General features: G+C 43.3%; 1 protein-coding gene across 2 annotated transcripts in view; it reads left to right on the top strand.

Moving 5' to 3' along the window:
• SNX7 (sorting nexin 7) overlaps nucleotides 1–14,418 on the top strand; it is a 59,918-nt gene that overhangs the window by 21,400 nt on the left and 24,100 nt on the right. For both annotated transcript variants that reach the window (XM_034437260.3, XM_034437261.3), the window contains exons 3-6: nucleotides 830–940; nucleotides 1,365–1,529; nucleotides 9,554–9,758; nucleotides 13,405–13,604. In XM_034437260.3, coding sequence (XP_034293151.2) covers nucleotides 830–940; nucleotides 1,365–1,529; nucleotides 9,554–9,758; nucleotides 13,405–13,604 — 681 coding nt within the window. The remainder of the gene's footprint in view (nucleotides 1–829; nucleotides 941–1,364; nucleotides 1,530–9,553; nucleotides 9,759–13,404; nucleotides 13,605–14,418) is intronic.

The raw sequence follows: 14,418 nt of genomic DNA, 5'->3' as shown, positions 1-14,418 counted from the left end.
TTGTATACATATTCTGGATTGTTCCTATACATACAGTCTTTTCATTTCAACTCTATATTTATCCACAATTTGTGCTTAAGTATTTTGGAGCCATATTTTTGTAACCATATTTTCTTTCCCACATTCCTGCACAAGGACAGCTAATTCATAGATGATTTCTCTTTGGAAGTGAGCCTTACTATATCTTTTAGAGTTCATTCTCTTGCTAGCAAGACAGACGCCCTCAAATTTTGCATCATTTCGAGATCTCTGGTATTTCTTCTAAAGTTGTTGAAAAGCTTAGTAGATTTTAGAGCAGCCTTCTTCAAGTGGTGCCCTCCAAGATGTATTGGGTGCATAAGTCTCATCATCCTCATCCAAGGCTGTGCTGAGGAAGATGGGAGTTGTAGTGCAAAATATATGGAGAGTGCCAGATTGTGACCTGCAAAAATTTTTATGCTAGAATATTATGTAAAATTCTAGAACGTGCTTGAATGGTTAAAGGACCTGGTTGATGCCCAGAGTTGTGAACTGCAGTTGTATAGTACCTGAGTTATTGCTTGGAAGAATCAGCTTAAAGTAGTGAGAAAGTTATATGGGCAGTTTTTAGATCACAAATATTCAGTGAAAGGAATGAAAGAAAGCATATGGTCTTAGGGGGTTTGACCTGGACTACAAAAAAGACCTGAATGATGAATCCTATCCATTGTGAATTCTCAATATTATATATGATTTAATTTGTTTGGATCCTTCCCTAGTCATATGCTATTATTGCCACCATATATGTAACACAAGTTTCTCATTCTCATTCTGTTTTGCTTTGTTTTTTACTTTATGGTTTTCTTTTCAGACAACTCGTGGTGAATTTGACTCCAGTGAGTATGAAGTTAGAAGACGCTATCAGGACTTTATTTGGTTGAAAGGAAGACTTGAAGAAGCACATCCAACACTTATTATTCCTGTAAGACTTTTTATTGACTTCCATAGAAAGCTGAGATCCAGCAAGGAGATAGAGCACTAAAATTGGCAATGGCAGGCTACCAGAAAACAGAGTTTTTGGGCTGTTTCCCTATTGCATTCATTATAATGAGACAACCTACCTTTTGTAAAGTGAATGATGGAATCATGCCATTTTATTCCAGTCATGTTTTGTATCTTGCCCCCAAATAAGATGAAGTTGCTAAAGTGAAAATGTCGATACGTTAACAAAGATTTCTCTCTACCCACCTTCTCTGTTACTTTGGTGCCGATAAAGAAAGAGTCACGAGTCATTCCATTTTAAGGCATAGTATGCATAGAAATTGTATTTTTAGAGTTGCAGTTTAGGTATATATGCATGAATGCACCTTAATTAGTTTCATTCTTCCACTTCTTTCATTCTTTAGCCGTTGCCTGAAAAATTCATAATGAAAGGAGTTGTGGAACGATTTAATGAAGAATTCATTGAAACAAGAAGGAAAGCTTTGCATAAGTTTTTAAACCGGATTGCTGATCATCCTACTTTAACTTTTAATGAGGACTTCAAAATTTTTCTTACTGCACAAGCAGAGGTAATGAAACCTCCAGATATTTTTCTGATACTATAGAATCTGCCAGGTCTGAGCAAAATAGGATACAAATTGGGTTAAGAGAAGTTTTTTTACTGTGGTCCTAGACACATACCTCATGCAAATGAATTCATTAGCCTAAAGACAACAACAACAAAATCTTTTATATGTTGATACAAAAGTCTTTGAGTCAAACATGAAGAAAATGAAACCATTAAACATAAATAAATTACATAATGCTAAACAGAATTGTTTCACTCTGACTTCTTAGCTAGCATTATTTGTTATTAACCAAAACACCCATATTTGATTTTATTACTGAGTTGCTATATAATTTTTTCCAAGTTTATACCTAGGATGATACTATCTAAGAAACCCATCCCACTTAGAGGTGCCCAAAATCCTCTTCTTGCTGAGCAAGATCTTCCCTTCAGTTTTTCCCTTCTCACTTTCTTCTTTTGGGTTTTAATTAGACTTTTATCCTACCTTTTCTTTCATACACAGGTAATCCTCGATTTACAACAGTTCATTTAGTGACTGTTCAAAGTGACAACAACACTGAAAAAAGTGACTTATAACCATTCTTCATACTTACGACCCTTGCAGCATCCCCATGGTCACGTGATCAGAATTCAGACACTTGGCAACTGACTCATATTTATGACGGTTGCAGTGTCCTGTGGTCATGTGATCACCTTTTGTGACCTTCTAACAAAGTCAATGGGGAAGCCGGATTCATTTAACAACCGTTTGTTAACTTAACACCTGCAAAAATTCACTTAACAACTGTGCCATGAAAGGTCATAAAATGGGACAAATCTCACACTTAGCAACATAAATTTGCTATTAATATTGCTAAATCGTGGTTGTAGGATGAGGACTACCTGTATACCTCCAGGGGGGTGAACATACCAATATTGCTTCCTCCTATTTTCCCCACAACAACAATTCTGGGATATGAGTTGAGTTGACTGATCCAAAGTCACCTGAAGGGAGACTGGAACTCACCATTTCCTGGTTTCTATGCCAGCACCTTCACCACTACCCTCTCTCCTCCCTTATTGCTATTTTCCCCTCCTGGCCTACCAGAGAGATTCTCACAGCAGGCTGGCCAGAAGCTTAGTACAGTCAAAATGAAAAATACTGCCTGTTTTTTTTACATGTAACACAAAGAGAGGTTTTGGCATTATAATCATGAGCTGCGTTTATGCAGTCACCTTTTCATATAATTTTAAGTATTGCTATGGATAGATGTTTAGAACATAGATAAAGTAAAATTAATATTTGGGGAAAAACAGATTGGATGAATATTGTGATATGATTGTGATTTTATGTTTTTAACTGCTGTTCACCTAATCTAAAATAAAACCATAATATTTCCTTGATGAGGGTGTGACATTGTCCAGATGAGGGTTATATCAGTCGGATCTGATGCTGGCTGAGTCATAACTTTTGACCACTCCCCTTGCTCCGCCCCTTTCATGCCCAGTTTAGACTCAGTCGGCCTGAGAGAAACATCTCCTACAGATCTGGCTATACAGCCCAGGTCTGTTCAATATCACAGAATTGTAAGTCCTTTTGACCACCTTTTTATTTCTATAGCTTAAAATTGTTACTTCCCCTTTAAAATTTTTTCCCCCCCTTCTATTGTAGCCTGCCGGTTTTGCTTTGCTAGAGCCTCCTAAGCTGCAGGCTTTGCTTCGCTCCTGGCGGCGGCCATTTTGAAAGCCCCATTTTAAAAGGGAACTTTTTTCCTTTTTCTTTTTCCTGTCTTTTTTGGGGGGGATTTTTTTGATCTATCCCACCAACGATTGTTTAAGGGGCCCTAGACCACAATACCACCAACAATAATAGCAATTACCTAATTTTAAGGGAAATTGCCAAATCGGGCCGCCGCCCACCCTACAGCGATCCCAAAACCGCTGATCAGCTGTAGAGCGGTTAATTGAAGCCCCGCGGCAATTTTAAAAGGAAGTTTTTTGCCGCTTTGCCACCAACGAGTCTGCAAGTTTGGGGGGGGCAGCAAGCTTCCTCTTGCCTCCCCCTGTGGCATTTCCAGCCAGTATTTTTATTTTTTTCTCTTTGTGGCTGGGGGGGCGCTGAGGAGGTCCGTTTCTAGGCTTGCCTAGACAGATACCTCCAGAGCAGAGTTTTCCTCCTGCTCAAGTGTGACCTGGCAGCCATCGTGCTTAACGCCAGAGTCGTTGCCATCTCAAATTTCAACCACGTGGTGAAACTGAAACCAAAAGCTATTTCTCCAGTCGACATCGTGGTCGCAGTGAGTATACTAAACATGGCGGATCGCTCTTCCCATGGGGAGGAAAATACTATGTACACTGGGAAGAAATCAACTTCCAAACGTAAGCACCTTTCTAAGCCTGAGGAGAAGGATTTAGCAAAGAGGCATAAATCTCTAGGAAAGCAAGCTAGTGAAGTGCCTGCAACTGAGCCTGATAAGGGGACCCCCCCCCCATCTACCCCCCCTCCTCCCATTTCAACTGTTAGCCAGGCCTGGTCTTCGGAGGGAGAGGGTAATGTTCTTCAACAAGACCAAAGCAATTTGCAAAACCCCTTTGCAAGTCAATTAATGACCCCTGCAACTCCTGTATTTGGTGGGCCTGCAGCTGCAGCTGCTTCAACAGGTGAATCCTCTATGCCTGTGCTAACCCCCGAAGATCCTTTAAAAAATGTGCCAGAAGGATTGAGAATTCTGATTGAACAGGCCATTGCTTCTAGAATGGCAGCCAATATTCATGGTCACCACTCTGGCTCTGCTATTTCAGAGCGATCTGCCCGTATTAGAATTTCTCCTGCAGTCAGTCTTACTGGCTCTCATTCTCCTGCAGCCTCCAGAGTTAGTGAAGCCTTTGTGTTTGAGGAAGAGAGACATTCTGACCTATCAGATGATGAGGGGATAATCCAAGATCAACCTGCCTTTACAGGATTATTTCCCCCCAATAAATTCAAGTCTTTATTGCATAAGGCTCGCTTAACAGCCGCCTTAAAGGAAGATGAATACTTTCAAGAGATGCAGGAGGCTCAAAAGGGTGGACTACAGGGACCTTTTTCTGAGCCCCCCCCTGAACTTTGTTATGTACCAACTCCACAACTGTTCATAGACGTGGTAAAGAAACAGTGGGCTGGGCCTGCAACCATGGCATCTGCACATGGTTCAGATAAGAAATATTATGCTGTTGCTCCAAAGTTTGCTCAACTCTTGCAAGTTCCACCTGTAGACAGTCCTGTAGCGGCCCTTTCCTCTTCTTCTTCATACGTAACTGGGGATACTTCTGAAGGTCTAAGGCCAGAAGACAAAAAGTTAGAATTTCTGTTTAAAAAGAACCATCAGGCCTCGGCATGGGCAATTCAATCAGCTTCATCAGCCTCATTTTTTAATAGGACTACCATCCTTTGGCTTCAACAGTTACAGGCAAAGGTACCCCCCAGTGAGGTTCGCCTTCATCAGGATATTAATAAAATCATTGCTGCCACTCAATTTTCGGCTGATGCAACCTTGAATTCAGCCAAATTTGCATCCAGAGCCTTAGCCTCTACAGTTTCAGCCCGCAGGATGCTCTGGCTTCGCCAATGGCCTGCTGACCTTAAGGCCAAATGGCGCTTGGCTGCAGCTCCATATTCTGCAAACAGACTATTTGGGGAATCACTTGACCCTCTTCTTGTAGAGACACGGGACAAGCGAAAAATTTTGCCCTCAACATACAAACGGGCTGAAGGAAGACCCTCTCCATATTACAGAAGGCCTTCCTTTCGTTCCTACCCCCAGGGAGGCCCCTCCAGGCAGGAATATCTTCAGGGATCCTATCGATCCTCGGACCGTCAATATTTTCGGGACAGGAGCAGACAATTCCAGCCCAAACGGTCCTTTCGGGGTTCTGGTTTCCGCCAGTCCCGCAGTCGTAAGTGACTCACTACCAAATCCTCCAGTAGGGGGTCGCCTGTCCCTCTTCGCGGACAGGTGGGAAAGGTCATCTTCAGACCTTTGGGTTCTTTCAGTTGTAAAATTCGGCCTCCCCCTGGAATTTCTCTCCAGGCCTCCAACCCGCTTTCTTCAATGTCCAACTTCCAAAAGCGAATCCAGACGTCAATTAATGAACCAAGCAGTTCAGCACCTACTACAGATTCACGCCATAGAGGAGGTCCCCCACGATCAATGGAAACAGGGGTATTATTCCATCCTGTTCGTAGTTCCAAAGCGGTCAGGGGGGTGGAGAGCCATTCTGGACTTAAAAAATCTCAACTCATACATAGTGTATCGCAGATTCAAAATGTGTTCACTAACCTCTATTCTTCAAGGGATTCGTCCCAACGATTTTCTAGTTTCCATAGACCTCATGGAGGCTTATCTTCACATTCCCATCCTGCCAAAGCATCGACAGTATCTCCGATTCAGCTATGCAGGAAAGCATTTTCAATACCGGGCTCTTCCCTTCGGACTGGCATCTGCACCAAGGGTCTTCACAAAGGTCCTGGCGGTGGTGGCGGCTCACCTGAGACAACAACCGGTAAGGATCCAGGCTTACCTGGACGATATTCTGATTCAGGCTCACTCTCAAGAGCAAGCCTTACACGACCTACACCTCACGATTCAAACCCTGAACAACCATGGGTTCTTGGTCAACTACAAAAAAAGTCAGTTAGTGCCAGTCACCAGGATCACCCATCTTGGCGCCATCATAGACGCAGCCCAGGGGACCGTCTACCTAACCTTGGAACGACGGTCAGACATCAGGGACCTAGTAGCTCTCATTCGCAGAACTCCATCAGTTCCATTGGCCACTCTATCCAAGCTCTTAGGCAAGATGGTCTCCTGCGTCCAGATCGTCCCATGGGCACACCTTCACGCTCGCCACTTGCAGTGGTTCCTGCTTCCTTTTCAAAAGAAACGCCAAGCTCACACCATGTTAACAGTCAAAGTTCCACTCTCAGTCAGGCGATCGCTAGGTTGGTGGACATCGCCTTCTCTCGACAAGGGGTGTCTCTTCATGAATCACGACCGACTTGTACTCACTACAGACGCCAGCCTTCACGGATGGGGGGCTCATCTTGCATCACACGTGGCTCAGGGCCGTTGGTCTGCATCAGACCTCGCCAACCCTATCAACTGGCTGGAGCTGAAGGCCATTCGTCTCGCTCTCACGCACTTTCACCGGTTCGTGCAACACCGTCATGTTCTGGTGTTGACAGACAATATGGCGGCGAAGGCACATGTCAACCGTCAAGGGGGCACCCACTCAAAGCGCCTCATGGAGGAATCATTTCGCCTGGGCAAGTGGGCAGAACAACACCTCCTCTCCATCAGAGCGGACCACATTGCGGGGTCGGAAAACACACAGGCGGATTTCCTGAGCAGGACAGAGGTGGACAACAGCGAGTGGCAGATTCATCCCGACATATTTCATCAGATTTGCAACAGGTTCGGCATCCCAGCCATAGATCTCTTCGCCACACACCTGAACAATCAGCTTCCTCGCTTCTTCTCGAGGTTCCCGACGCCAGGGGCGGAAGGGGTCAACGCTCTCCGTCTCACCTGGCCGCCGGGTCTTCACTATGCCTTTCCACCGCTGCCTCTGATTCCGGCCCTGATTCGGAAGGTCATCGCCGACAGAGCAGAAATTATCCTCGTGGCTCCCCACTGGCCACGCCGTCCGTGGTTCGCAGACCTGGTCAGTCTCTCCACATTTCACCCTTGGAGGATTCCACCAGACGAGATTGTACTGCGTCAGGGGAACCTTCTTCATCCGGACCCTCAGTGGCTCCAACTGACTGCATGGCGCTTGAAGGGGCCCGTCTAAGGCAGGACAATTATTCAGATAGGGTGATTCACATTGTTCAAGCCTGCAGACGTAAATCCACAGTCAGACTCTACAATATCTCCTGGCTCGCCTTTTATAGGTGGTGCCGTTCCCGGCAGATAGATCCTGTTTCAGCCTCACCTGCCCAGATCTTGGAGTTCCTCAGAGATGGGTTTGACCGTGGTCTGGCCCATAGTACCCTTCGGAGACATGTGGCGGCTCTGTCTACGGCCTTGTCCAGTCCATCCGGCCGACCACTCACTCAGCACCCTGTGATAAAAAAGTTCCTGCGAGGAGCCAGGCTCTTGCGGCCCTCCTCGATTCATAGATACCCTACTTGGGATTTGCCCAAGGTCCTTAACGCTTTAACTGAGACTCCCTTTGAACCCCTCCGCACGGTTCACCTTCGCTTTCTCACCCTTAAGGTGGTTTTCCTTATAGCCATAACTTCAGCCCGTCGCATTTCGGAGCTGGCAGCCCTCTCAGTTAGGGAGGATCTCTGTGTTTTCCGGCCGGACACAGTTATTTTGAGATTGGACCCTTCCTTTATTCCCAAGGTTAATTCCCCCTTTCACAGGGCCCAAGAGGTTATTTTGCCCAATTTCTGTTCCCGGCCCTCTCATGCCTTGGAACGAAGGTGGCATACCTTAGATGTACGGAGGGCCCTAAAGATTTATATCAAAAGGACTGCTCCCTTCAGGAAGTCAGAGGCTTTGTTTGTTTCCTTTTTGCCAGGCTCCCTAGGGCTCAAAGTCTCTTCTGCCACAATTGGTAGATGGATCAGAGCTTGCATCGCCTCGGCATATCAGGCCCAGGCGATTCCTGTTCCCAATAGCATTACTGCCCACTCCACTAGGAGTGCTGCTACCTCAGCAGCTTGGGCGACTCAGGCCTCCCTTGAGGAGGTATGTAGGGCAGCCACCTGGTCTACCCCCTCGCCATTTATTCGTCATTACAAGATAGATACCTTTGCTTCTGCTGAAGCGTCATTTGGCAGGAGGGTTTTGCAGCAGGTGCATCGTGCGAGGGTCTCTCCAGGCCCTTCGACATCCCGCCCTTGAGACAGCCAAATCTTTGGTATGTCCCTCATCTGGACAATGTCACACCCTCATCAAGGAAATTGGGCATTGGTCTTACCTTAAATGCCAGATTTCTTGAGGGGGGTGACATTGTCCAGCCCCTCCCTCTGTCTCAGTGCCTGTACAGTTTATTGTTCTTGTTCAGTAGTTTTTTTCCAGTTGTCCCTTTGGACCGAATTACTTCCTCCTGATAACGGTGGTTCCTGTTGGAGATACTTCTGGTGGCCTTCCTTCGTCAAAACTGAGCATGAAAGGGGCGGAGCAAGGGGAGTGGTCAAAAGTTATGACTCAGCCAGCATCAGATCCGACTGATATAACCCTCATCTGGACAATGTCACCCCCCTCAAGAAATCTGGCATTTAAGGTAAGACCAATGCCCATTACTTTTACAATCGTTGATGAAATGGTGGCATCCAAAGAAATCTTCAGAGGGGGTCAGGTGTGTTGACTGTAGACTGTGTTGTTTCTCTGTGCCATATAATATATGTGGGTCAGTGGTGGGTTTAAAAATTTTTTACTACCAGTTCTGTAGGTGTGGCTTGGTGGGTGTGGCATGGCTTGGGTAGGCATGGCTTGGTGGGCATGGCAGGGGAAGGATACTGTAAAATCTCCATTCCCTCCCCACTCCAGGGGAAGGTTACTGCAAAATCCCCATTTCCTCCCCACCCCTGGGGGAAGAATATTGCAAAATCCCCATTTCCTCCCGATCAGCTGGGACTCAGGAGGCAGAGAATAGATGGGAGTGGGGCCAGTCAGAGGTGGTATTTACCGGTTCTCTGAACTACTCAAAATTTCCGCTACCAGTTCTCCAGAACTGGTCAGAACCTGCTTAAACCCACCTCTGATGTGGATATATGCATAATTATTTATTTATATTTTTGTCATGTTTATGTACTGTACATTGGAGTGGTGACCCTTTGAGAGCTGTATGCAACAAAATTACATTTTAATGTATGCCGATTAGTGTACATTTAAAGTGACAAATAAGTTTGTGAAGCATATAGGCTGGTATCTGTGACCCATATTGTTTGAGATTGTGCTAGGGGTTCTGCTGTGGCTTTCGTTACATTAAATTGATTGTACAATAAGAGCCATTTATCAATCTTGAAATTGGATTTCCTCCTTTAATTTTTAGGAACTTTCATCTCACCGGAAGCAGGGTCCTGGCTTACTTAGCAGAATGGGACAAACAGTCAAGGCAATGGCTTCATCAATGCGAGGCAGTGCTGTGAAAAACCGCCCGGAAATATTTACAGAAATGAGTGACTATGTGGACGTGTTTAACCAGAAAATCAATCTATTGAACAAAATCTCCCACCGAGTTTACAAAGAAAGAAAAGGTTGGTGGAGGGGGGGGGAGGCAAAACTGATCCTGGGGTACAGATTGACCATGTTTCCCCCTATAGAGCTTCATAGCAAGACAAGTTATAGGCCTATAGCTTTTTTCCCCCCTTTTCTGTGCACCTGACAAATGGAAAATCACAGGGAAAACTTTTTCTCTGTGAAATAATTCCAGCAGAATCATTGGTTTTAACAGCCTCGACACTGACATGTTAAAAATGGAAGAAATTAACAGCTGCTCCTGTAAGTCCTGACTTCTGTGTAAGGATGGAGTTAGTCCCCATTTTTTTATTGAATTATAAAGTATTATAAAATACAAAATGCAAAGTAAATAGAAAAGCAGGGGGGGAAGGAAAGGAGAAGTGAGGAAAGATAAGAAAAAGAAGCATTGACTTCCGATTTTCTCTGTTACAGTAAAATAAGGCATTTACATCAAATCACATTTTTTTGCTTTTTCATAATAATATGAAGCCATTTCTATAAAGATCTATCAGTCTAATTGGTAAAACCCAAGGTCAAATTTTCCTTCTTTTCCACATCTTGCACGAAGTGATGTGGAAAAGAGTGTGTAAGGATGGGAATTAGGATCACCCTTTTCCTTCTTCCTTTGAAAGGAACTGTCTGAAAGAACACTGTATGGAACTGGGCAGAAACTGGTTGGTGTCATTTAGATAATTTCCACCCTGCCACCAAAGGTGCCACTTAACCATCATAGCAGCTATTTGCTGTCCCTGGCAGATAGGTCTCTCACATCAATTCATCTAATGCCTGGCTACTTGGCCAATCACTCAGAGCTTTAGGAAGGAAGGAAGGAAGGAAGGAAGGAAGGAAGGAAGGAAGGAAGGAAGGAAGGAAGGGGATTGTCGGCTTCTGTGGAGAGAGCAATTAAGAACGTGGGTGATGTTTTCAGAAAGACACATGGCCAACTGCATGGGTCAATTTGGCCTTGGTTTCCAATGTGTTTCCCAAGCCGCTGAATTTTGTTAAAATCCATCAATATAATTTTTCTCCCTAAAAGAACTACATTTAAGGAGATGGCAGTTTGGGAAAGAAGAATTAGTTTTCCTCTCCTTATGTGCTGTAGTTCCCAGAAAAATCCACCCACCTACCACATTGCTTTTTAGATTACAGGTTGCGGATTTAAAAATTTAGGCTGGTGCCAGTAAAAAGAACTTTCCTAAAGAAAATGCTGTATATACTGTATGTGAGTGAACAAGGGAGTGGTGAATTTTCAGGCACAGAAATGAAGCAGAAAATGCTTAATTTTCCGTTCCGTTAATACTGAGATCACCTAAATATAAGCCCAATTCCTTACATGGTAATTAAGCTTAGGGGGAAAAAAACCAGTTTCTAATGATGCCAAATGGATAGTATTTTCAATCCTTAATTTCCAGGAAGAGGGGTGTTCCCTTGTAGTTATATCCACATGCATGTAGCAATTATATACATTGCCTTCAACTTGTGAATAAAAGCCAATATATATAACTAAAGAATAAGTAAAGTAAACTTTAAGAAGGAAAACATTGGCAGCAATGTATGAGAAGTTTTTCCAGAGGTGGCCTTGCATTTTGTTCATGGTCTGTGCTCTTTTTTAAAAAAAAGCTTTTTTTGTTGTTGTTAAAAAATTAACAGATGGTTCAGGACTACTGTATCATTAAAACGATCCCCCCCCCCCCGGAAAAAGCATTTTACCAGGCTCAGAGCAATAATGGTGCCAATGGTTTTACAAGAAAAAAGTTGTTTTCTGAATTCCGAGCTGTGGAGAAATCTGTGGCACAGAGGCACACCCACAGTGTAGGACTTGGCAATCAGCCTTGTCAATCCTGGAAAAGGGGAGGGAAAATAGTGCCAGGAGGTTGCTATGGAAGCCAATATGAAATACAAAAAGCCAATCCAAGACTTCTTTAGGATTTTAAGGACAAATTAACAGATTTATCAGTCCATACGTTTTTTGTGAGCAAGCTTTTATTCTGGGTACATGAATGATGTTAAATGTTCTGTCTGCATACCCTTAATATAGCTCCTTTAAATAATTTTTATCATTTATATATTGTTTTTCAGATTTTTTAAAAGTGCTTCAGGCGCAATATTTTAATAATTCTTACATGGATTTTATGTAGCAATTCACATACTGAGCTACTAGCATTTCCATAATTCATAATATATTTTGAATGCAAAAGCAAAAGTTTTTTTTTTTTAATTTAAACCTGGCTTAAACTTGCATCCATATGTTTGAATATCCTTAAATAGAAATCTTTTGCAAATTGATATTTGGTAAGATGGGCCCAAATTTCTTAATTAATTAATTCAACTTACACTGCCTGGTGGCAATTCTAGGAAGCTTAGAATCATTAAAATCCAATAAAAACGTTAAAACAATCAATAGTAACATTAAATTAGTTAAAGTAGACAAAGATGAAGGAAGGGAGAAAGATGCAGGTAATCTTGATTGAATGACCAAAATTGGGGACTGAAACTCTGTTGCTAAGCAGTGCAGTTGTTAAGTGAAACATCCTGTGACTGTACCAGACTTACAAAACTGTTCAACTACAGTCATTAAGCAAATCATCCAGGTCATTAAGTGAGACATCGTGTGATCATAATTTGTGATTTTTCTACCAACTTCTCTATTAACTGCCTGTGAGTCCACAAATGGTTGTCACGTAACTGCAGGCTGCTGTGACATTAATAAATGCATACCAATAGTGAAGTGTCTGAATCACAGTCTCTTTCCCCTGATCACTATGATAGTTGTAAGTTTGAAGACATGTCGTAAAGTTACTTTGTCATCACCAATGTAACTTCAAACATTTTGCTAAACAGGACAGTTGTTAACTGGGGATCACCTGTCTCTACTATTGAATTCTTTGATTCTATGTGAAGAGCCATGGTGGCGCTGTGGTTTGAATGCAGTACTGCAGGTTACTTCTGCTGACTGCCAGCTGCCGGCAGTTCGATTCTCACCTGCTCAAGGTTGACGCAGCCTTCCATCCTTCCGGGGTCAGTAAAATGAGGACCCAGATTGTTGGGGGCAATATGCTGACTCTGTAAACTGCTTAGAGAGGGCTGTAAAGCACTGTGAAGCAGTATATAAGTCAAAAGTGCTATTGCTACTGCTATATGCCAGAATTTCAGATTGTAGTACAGGTAGTCCTCGACGTACGACCATAATTTAGCCCAAAGTTTCTGTTGTTAAGTGAGACATTTGTTAAGTGAGTTTTGCCCCATTCAACAACCTTTCTTGCCACAGTGGTTAAGTGAATTAATTCAGTTGATAAATTAGTAAGCCAGTTGTTAAGTGAATCTGGCTTCCCCATTAACTTTGTTTGTCAAAAGGTTGTTAAAAGTTGATCACATGACCTTGAGATACTACAATGGTCCTACGTATGAACCAGTTGCCAAGCATCTGAATTTTGATCACATGATCATGGGGATGCTACAAAGGTGGTGACTGTGAAAAATGGTTGTAAGTGACTTTTTTTCAGTGCCGTTGTATCTTTGAACGGTCACTGAAAGGACTGTTGTAAGTAGGGGACTTTTCAGAAAAAGTTTCTGTTTAAAGCTCTGTTTCTTTATGATAATTGCTTGGGAGATTGTTTATGAAGTCCTGCGTGTCTTTTCTCCCCACCCCCTCCTTTTTCCAAGACTATTTTTATGAAATGAAGGAATTTGGTCCAATTCACATGCTCTGGTCTGCTTCGGAAGAAGATCTGGAAGACACATTAAAAGGAATGGCTACAGGCATTGACCAGTGTTGCAAAGCTGCAGACAAATGGATGGCGGCTCTGTCCGAAAGCTTCTTCCCTGTTATACATGAATATTTGCTTTATAATGAAATATTGATGGTAAGATGGGTTGGAAAGCTGTTAAACTGCTAAGTTTCCTCTGATGTCATTGCTGCAATGGATGTTCTCATGAGTTGCCGGTGTGCTTTCTTTGTTGGTGCTAATAGTGCAGCCCTGCAGGAAAGGATTATATTGTATTTTCTTTTCCTGCATGATGCCTATGTGCTTTCCTGCAAAATACACCTCTTTCTTCTCTTAACTATACATGATCTAGGGGTCCCTAGGGAGAAAATAGCAAGAAGGCAACAAAGAGCCATGATTATAAAGCTAGTTAGTTTGGGGGAGGTGTATCAATGGTTGTTTTGTGAGTATCAATGATGGTTCTCACAATAGAATGTTGAAGGTTTCTAGAGTATATAAGTCTTCACATTTAAACTCCCTTCTGCATGAGATGGCTGGGTAATTTTGTTTGGAAAGGAGGGATTCCATTTGAATTGAGGTATTTTGTAACTCACAGAAAGAATATCTATAGACATTTGTAGTTTCAAAGTATGTTATAAAAAGTGATGGGATTCAAATAATTTAACAACCGGTTCACCGAGGGTGAGGTTGGCTGTTGTGAGAGGCGTGGCCCATCCCCCATCCTCCAGCTCTGCCACATGTAGGACGAGCTTCCTGCGATGGCCAACCTGACCCTGGGTAAATCGGTTGTTAAATTACCCTCCCCCCCACCATATCAAAGTGGATCCTCGGCGCTGCGCTGCAATGGAGAAATGGGAAACGGAGCGGCCGGCATGAGGGAAGGAGGAAGAGCAGAGAGAAAAAAAGAGGGAAATTGGCTTTCTCCTTCCCTCACGCTGGCCGCTCCATTGCC

The sequence above is a fragment of the Pantherophis guttatus genome, chromosome 3 (genome assembly GCF_059756535.1).
Source record: "Pantherophis guttatus breed Tessera chromosome 3, ASM5975653v1, whole genome shotgun sequence".
NCBI lineage: Eukaryota > Metazoa > Chordata > Lepidosauria > Squamata > Colubridae > Pantherophis > Pantherophis guttatus.
Note: the sequence above shows the minus strand (reverse complement) of the source record. Positions and strands in the feature narration are given on the sequence as shown.